Raw genomic sequence first — 7,607 nt, forward strand, 5'->3', positions numbered from 1 at the left:
AACATGAAATCATTGTCCCAAATCCTAATTTTCCTCCTCCCCCAAATGTTTTATGCATCATTATTTATCTTAGAAAATTCATTAGATCCAGGGCTTTATTTATATATGTCTTACATAATTTAAATTAAACCCCATTATAACCAAAATTCCCACAAAATCCAATCAATTAGAAAAAAAAAAAAAGAAGCGTTATTTTATATTCAATTGAGATGAACATTAAGTATTACATAACTTGAATGTGGATCTTCCTTTTTTCTTTCCAAATGATATATAAAATATATAGGGCTGTCGTTTAAAGGCACTTGGATAGAGTTTCCTTTGATCATTTAGGCTTTTCTCCAGTGTGTTTATATTATTAATTAAAAGCACAATTAGGCATCAACAAAGGCATGCTTAGCTCTAGGACATGAGAGATGAATCTCTCTCTCTCTCTCTCTCTCCATATATATATATATATATATATATATAACGTGTATTCTTTTTGCAAACAATGATGCATAATAAAGGAGGTAAACATCATTACAAGGGTAGGAGCTCTACATAAACTTTCCACATCCAAAGTTCTTTATTATGACCTATTGATCTTTTAGTATGAATATATTTCGAATAAGAAATAATTAATCACGACCAAGGGCATAGGAGATGTTGATAGGAAATGACGACATGACCCGTCTTCCTATACTTTTTTTTTTGCTGAAGTCGATAATTGTCATGATTAAATGAAGACGTATGTGTGTGGTGTGGGTTATTGGATTCTTTCATAGTACATATACGTTAGCGGATCGAGTTGAATTTCTTCTCACTCTGAAGCATATATTATCACGGAGTATATATGATCAATGGAAGCCTAAATTGCATTTGAAATTTGAAGTGATCTTCTGGCAGTGCCCTTTCTCCTCTCTCTATCTGATCTAATATCAATTAGGTCTTAATGTTCATGTATATGTCATATGCTATGCTGCATTATTTCCCAAAAGCAAAAGGGAAGAGATAGGACAGATATAGCATAGGTAATTAGCCTTGGATTTAGGAAAGAATCAATCAATAACGGTTGATTTAAGTGATCCTACGCTCTTTTCCTTAAAATCTTCTTTCACTAATAATCTCACCATTTCTTATAGTTCGTGCAAACACGCGAGGGACTACCCTTTCTATCGCTTGCACTTGCTTTTCACTCTCAAAACAGACAACGGTCTCTCTTCTATAAAGCGGAAGAAAATGAATGGCGATGAAGCGAAGAAAGCTTAATAAACACACACAAACATGGTGCAGGACGTAGCATAAGTGAGACTACTGATCAGCTTGACCTTTCTCGATGTTTTTTTTTGGTGACTCACCAACCAACCCAACAGTGACAAGATTTTGAGTTCGAGTATTATCAATGAAGAAAATGCACGCCGGGAGAATTTTATTTTTTAATGGGCCGACCCTTATCGAAATAGATTAGTCAAAGCTTATTGAGCTTTTAGCTATCAGTATGTACATTGAGGGGAAAAAAAAGAAAGGAAATAATTTGAGAGAGGGAAAAGGAAGCTCGAACACACTGCCATCGCCAACCCATATTTATCAGACAAAATTTGTAAGCAAAAAGGAAAAGTCTCTCTCTCTCTCTCTCTGATCTCTTTCTCTCTCTAACTTTCACTCAGCTACATTTCATTTCATTCACTCCCTCCCACTTCCCACACCCCTTTAGTACTCTCTCTCTCTCCCTCACTCTCACTCGCTCTCAGATGAAAAAGAAACTTCCTTTGCTTTCTTCTTCTTCTTCTTGCTCAGGACTCTCAAGCTTGAGCTTCACAAGGATTGAATGCTTCGCTGGTTCATGCAAGACCCAAAGGCCTCTCCTCACACAAGGCAAGTCCCCATCTCTCCCCCGCCCTCATCATGTGTGTTTGTGTGTGTATATACATATGTACTTATATTTTGTGTAATATATAGTAATATAGACACACATATATATAGTTTCCTACTCACTACTTCACTTCACTCTTTTTAAGTAGCACTTGATACCGCACCAGTACTGATATTATGTACTTCCCTAGAACATATATATATATATATATATATATAACGCTACTGATATCATGATGAAAGGATCAGTGTTACTGTATTTTTAAGTTTACATACATTCATTCTGCTTCGATCCTTTCCACTTGAGATCTAATTAATACCACTTCTCTCGACAACCGAGCGATATCAGGATAATAAGAGTTAGACAAGAGTCATCATCTGAGAATCTTGAAAATTACGGGCAGACAACCCGCACATAAAGAACCCAATGTCATATTTTCTGTGTAAGTAAACATACTTTAGCTTTCCAGTAGCTTTGCACTAGAAAACGTACAAAAAATTTCAGTGGCATGTCGGATCGCTTTCGAGTGGGTTGAATTGAGTCAGCCTCGAGTGGAATGTCGCATCAGGAGTCGGATTCCTCCGAACTCGGTCGATCTCTTTCCTCGTATTGCATATTGGGAAATTTGCAACCTCAAGCCGCTCAAACATGCCATGATAACAATCCGACAAGCTGATCTAGGTCCACCCGGGGCAAGTGGCCCATAGTGTTAAGGAAAAGTCCCATATTTCAGCAATAAAGTTTGGATCTTCAATTCTTCAATGTGGAAGTCCACGCAAAGCCTACTTCATTGCTTTGGTTTCATTGAGTGGACCACAGGCCACAATTTCATATAAAACTCCATTCCATGGGTTGTGGTCTGAAATTTTAAGTTGCTCTATATATTCAACACAATTTAAGCTTTCAGTTAATTATTTATTGAGTTTTCTTAATGGGCCAAATTAATTAAATAGGAAGCCCTGGTACCAAAGAGCGATGGAGATGGCCAGCCTATGGAGAACCATGTCCAAGCCCACCCAAATCCCGCCAACCAACGGCACGATCTGGAAAACCCTCACAAAGCCCACCGAAGTCCACGCCCTCAACAACGGGACCAATGGCTCTTCTCGGCGGCCGCAGAAGCTGCGGAAGTGTAGCTCCCTGAGGGTGGCCACCTCGTTCACCAGGGTGTGCCTGTGTGCCCCGATATCGTCCTACAACGAGGTGTTCCGGGCCGAGAACGTCCCCCCCAGGAGGAGCAACAGCTACCCCAGGTCCAAGTCGATTCCGGGCCCGGCCCAACAGGAGAGGGGGCTCACGGGCCCGACGAGCCCGAGGCCCAGCGTAGAGTTGTTAGGAGGAGGGGGTGTTGGGGGTAGGAGAATTATATTCAGGGGGAAGTCATTGAGGGATGATGTGCTAATGAGGAGGTTTGTGGTTGAGGAGGAAGCAATGATGCAAATTAGGAGGAGGAACCAAATGGAAGTCATTAGGAGGAGGAGTTTGGTAAGGAGAAGGAAGAAGCTTGGGCCTAGCCCTCTTAGTAGAATGGTCATGGCTAATGACCATGATGATGAAGAAGATGATGACAAATCAATTTGATAAGAAGAGGGGGGGAAGGACCTTGTGACGACCCATTAATTTAACAAAATTTATGATCTTGTTTGCACCCCAAGTTTGATATATGAGTTCCCCGCTCTCTTTACTATCTGATTTGGTTGATTATGATGAACTGGTATGTCAAAATTCACCGTCGACTAAACTGATTATATAGGGTATCAAAATTACGCATAAAACTCTGGAGGTGTTGTAGCAGTTTCGTATATATATGGTCGATGATATCGACTACTCTATTTCGAATCATTGATTTTTTTTTAAAAGCGAAAATTAGGGTTGAAAAACGAACAATATATACCTAATTAGTAAATATTGTGGTTGAACCAAAGTGTACCAGTTCAATTCACAATGATATATTGGGTTGGTCTCTTTCCAAGTAATTATTAATTGAGGAATAAATTAAATAATTCAACAAATTGAAAGGGAAAATAAAGACAAAGGTAACACCGCACGTATAACTGCCGTGTGGTCTTGTAAATCTCAATCAGAATATAATATACCATATAGAGGAATGACTTAATGAAATGAAGGGGCTTTGCTTATACGCTACTCTAAGAAACACAACAAGAGCAACTACAAATTTGAAGTAATTAATTCTGATGAATTTAATGATTAAAATCCTTTTTTAGTTGGTTGTCTAATCCCTATCTATCTTCCCATTTTCTGCTAAGGGTTTGGTGCACTGAAGTGATGGACTGTCCATACATAATTTAATTTCCACTCATTATATTCTTTATTTTACTAATTATACCCACGTCCACATATGCCTTTTCGTTTTATTACGAAGGTCTATAAATATAATACAATAATATAAAATGCTTAATATTTAATAAAGGGATATGTATAATTTCACTATGAAAATCAAACCTAAAATCTCTTGATTATCATGTGAGATCTTGCATCACTCCGCTATACTTTATATTTTTACATGTGGAAATTAATTAAGCTAAAGTCTTATATGCTATTATGAGATGGTAGAAAACTCGTAAGGAAAATGGAGAGTTTGGCCATTATCATCCACAGGTTCATGTTAAGATATGGATTTCATTGAATTTAATATATTATCCAAAAATAATGATGAAGGGTTAAGAAGAATTATGTATATCCTTCTTTTTTGATTAAATAATACTAATTATAATATCTAAACTATAATATTTCGATTTTCATGCCAACTATGACAGCATTAAAAGTAGTATTATAATTTTGATCATCTTTCAAGAAGTAAGTATTTTTTTATGGTTGGAGCTATTTCCACTCCCATTTGGCTAATCCACCCATTCTGTTATCGATGATACCAAAATGTCCTCTATAGCACATTAATTTACTCTAATTAAATGTGGATAGAATCTTAAATCACCCTTTGATTTCCCATTTGAAAATTTTTCTCACATTACTTTACATGTCCACTTACCCATAATATTACCCAGTGTTATCAGAACCGGACCGGACATCGAACCGGCTGAGCTATGAGTTCATGGGTTTACGGGTTCAACCGGGGGTTCGATGGGTCGGACCGCTTGTTTAGTTATAAAATAAATAAATATTTATTATTTTAAGAAAATAACATAAAACACAAAAAATAGTAATATAAATTAAGAAAAACTGGGGCCTCTGCTCTACTGGTCATAATAAAATTGATCCATGAATCACTTTTGTTCAACTGCAGTTCAGAGGAGTAAAGTAAAGATCGAAACTTTTCTACTCAACTGAGCAATAGCTCGAAAGACCAATGAAGGTTATATTGCAACAATCATCGAGGAAAACAAATACCAGTTCTAATAATTACTAATCCCAATTGAAATAGACTCCGTTGAAGATATGCAATTTGCAGTAGAAAGAAGCACCCCTGAAGCCGAGAATTTGAATCTAAACTATCGTAAACAAACATCAGCTCTCCTCTCCACGAAAAAAGGAACTAAGAGCTAAAGCCATATGGAAGCAGAGGAACAAGTAAAAATTCACTTTTGATAATTAGATAGAAGCTTACATGATCTGAAAGTCAGTCCAGAGGATGTTGTACTGGTGAAAAATCTTCAGCCGTGTCAAACCAGAGGCTGTATCTCTCTTCTCTACCGGCGCTTGTGCTCCCGTTCCCGTAAATGTTAGAATGGATTCTCCAATATTTCCCTCTTATGTTGCCAAAGAACTCAAATCGATTTCGTCATGGTTTTTCTCGTATGTATCCCCATTCGACATCTGCAGCCACCCAAGACATGTTTAACACCGGAGTAGTGGGTCGATCGACACAATATTCCTCAAAATCACAGGCCCCAGTAACAAGTGATTAGGAACTAGTAAAGATCCCGAGACACAAACCCAGACCTTGTCGTTACCCATTTTGCCACAAAAAAAAAAGGATTAAGTTCAAGAAGGAGAAAAGGAAGCTTGAACCTCCTCTGCTCGATCAGCTCAACAAAGACGGACCAGACGGTGAGAGAGGCGAACTAGCGAAGAAAAGATTGAACTGATGAAGCCACCGATGACTAAACTTGGGCGTGTAGACCCATGTACCTCCGACCGACTCTCCCGCTCATAGACGAAGCCGGTGACCCTCTCGACGGAGCTCTCGAACCGCAACGAGGCCTGCTGCTCCGGCGCCGATGACGGCTACGTATCGAGACGTGTATGGTGGGGGAGGCTTGGTCAAGGTGTGGACTGCAGGGGCAGCCATTGCGAGGGACCATGAAGATCCGATTGAACTGAAGAGGGATGAAGACTAGGTTTTCACCTGATCTCCTTCAATTTCGCCCAATTTCCTTCAATTCGCCCGATTTCCTCTAAAAAATGCTGAACCCATGAAACCGGTCGGTTCGATTGGGTTCGATGGGTTTACCCAAAAACCGGCCGGTTTTTTTATGCATTTTGGGTTTTTTAGCTAACCGGACCGGTCATAGGTCCGGTTTTTGGTCCGACCGGTCGAACCGCCCGGTCCGGTCCGGTTTTGATAACACTGATATTACCTAAAATAAATCTCGCATTTCCATATAACAAGTAATAAGAAATTGATTTTATCCCTAAAGTCCCAAATATTAATTTTTCTAGCATGATATTATTACGTGGTTAAAAATCTTGATATAAAAATATACTACCACATATTAATATTTACAAAAGTAACTTTTCTACCGGTAAAAATAAAAATAAATAGGTTAAGAAAATATTTAGCTCTTATGAAACAATGTTGTTGCTCTTTGGCCAATGATTTCAAGGAGATAATAACTTTTCAAATGTTTATTAGGAAAAGACAATATATTGTACGTTGTTTTTTTTAATCATTTGTTACTCTTTTGTTTTCTTAAGGAGCATGATAAATCAAATCAATTTTCATGTAATATAGCTAATATAATACGTATGTATTATTATAATTCGAAATTCAAGGATTTAATTTAATGATATTTTCACAACTTGGACAATTATCTAACTAAATGAAAAAAATTAATTAATTAATGTTTTAAATAAAAATACTATATGAATACAACTGTGTAAATTTATTATTTCAAAACACACGAACTTAGTACTTGTATACATTTCTAGAAACAAATAGTCGGCAATGAAAATGAAAATCATTTTGTTTTGGTATGAAGATTTGGTTCTTTAATTATTCTAACATAAAATCTCTAAAAGAGTAATAGAATGCGAAGCAAATGGGATTTGGATTTCTAGAGTAAGCTTATGTTTTCTCTTATTTATTGCACAAAGTTAAAAAAACTTTTTTTCGGTGAATAAAAATATGTATATATATTTTCTAAAAAATAATTTTAATTGGAAATTTGAAATAAAGAGAGATGAAATTTGAAAATAGAAATAAATTGCCTGCATTGATGAGGAAGGAAAGAAATGAGAATTTCGTGAGTAATTAAGGGTTTTAGCCATATGAATCAGAGTAATTAATATGCTATTAGGGGCATTTTGGTAAGAAGAACAATAAATAAGGTGTATTAGTAAAAAAAGGGGTGGAAATAGCCCTAGCCTTTTTAAATTGATAATGATGCTTAATTAAAGACATATTAAACAAGTCGATCCTACTTAATGTCGTTGTTAATCCTATTACGAAATAGTAGTTACCCCATATAATGGGGCATGCATGTATAAATGGGGATTGGTCGAACGAACAATAATTGCCTCCTTGCCTCCTTGGGCGTGCATGTAAAAATGGGGATTC

At 37.0% G+C, this 7,607-nt stretch overlaps 1 protein-coding gene and 1 long non-coding RNA gene across 2 annotated transcripts; one reads left to right on the top strand and one right to left on the bottom strand.

The window, feature by feature from the left end:
- The first annotated feature begins 1,605 nt into the window (after positions 1 to 1,605).
- LOC116203575 lies at positions 1,606 to 3,585 on the top strand. Its single transcript, XM_031535357.1, has 2 exons — positions 1,606 to 1,854; positions 2,806 to 3,585. The coding sequence occupies exons 1-2, from the start codon at positions 1,808 to 1,810 to the stop codon at positions 3,431 to 3,433; spliced, it is 675 nt and encodes a 224-aa protein (XP_031391217.1). The 5' UTR covers positions 1,606 to 1,807; the 3' UTR covers positions 3,434 to 3,585.
- Positions 3,586 to 5,391: 1,806 nt separating this feature from the next.
- Positions 5,392 to 6,162, bottom strand: LOC116203576. Its single transcript, XR_004156266.1, has 2 exons — positions 5,840 to 6,162; positions 5,392 to 5,644 (listed from the first exon to the last, which is right to left on the bottom strand). It is a non-coding gene; the product is annotated as an uncharacterized LOC116203576 (long non-coding RNA).
- Between the last annotated feature and the right edge of the window lie 1,445 nt (positions 6,163 to 7,607).

Source organism: Punica granatum, chromosome 4 (genome assembly GCF_007655135.1).
Source record: "Punica granatum isolate Tunisia-2019 chromosome 4, ASM765513v2, whole genome shotgun sequence".
NCBI lineage: Eukaryota > Viridiplantae > Streptophyta > Magnoliopsida > Myrtales > Lythraceae > Punica > Punica granatum.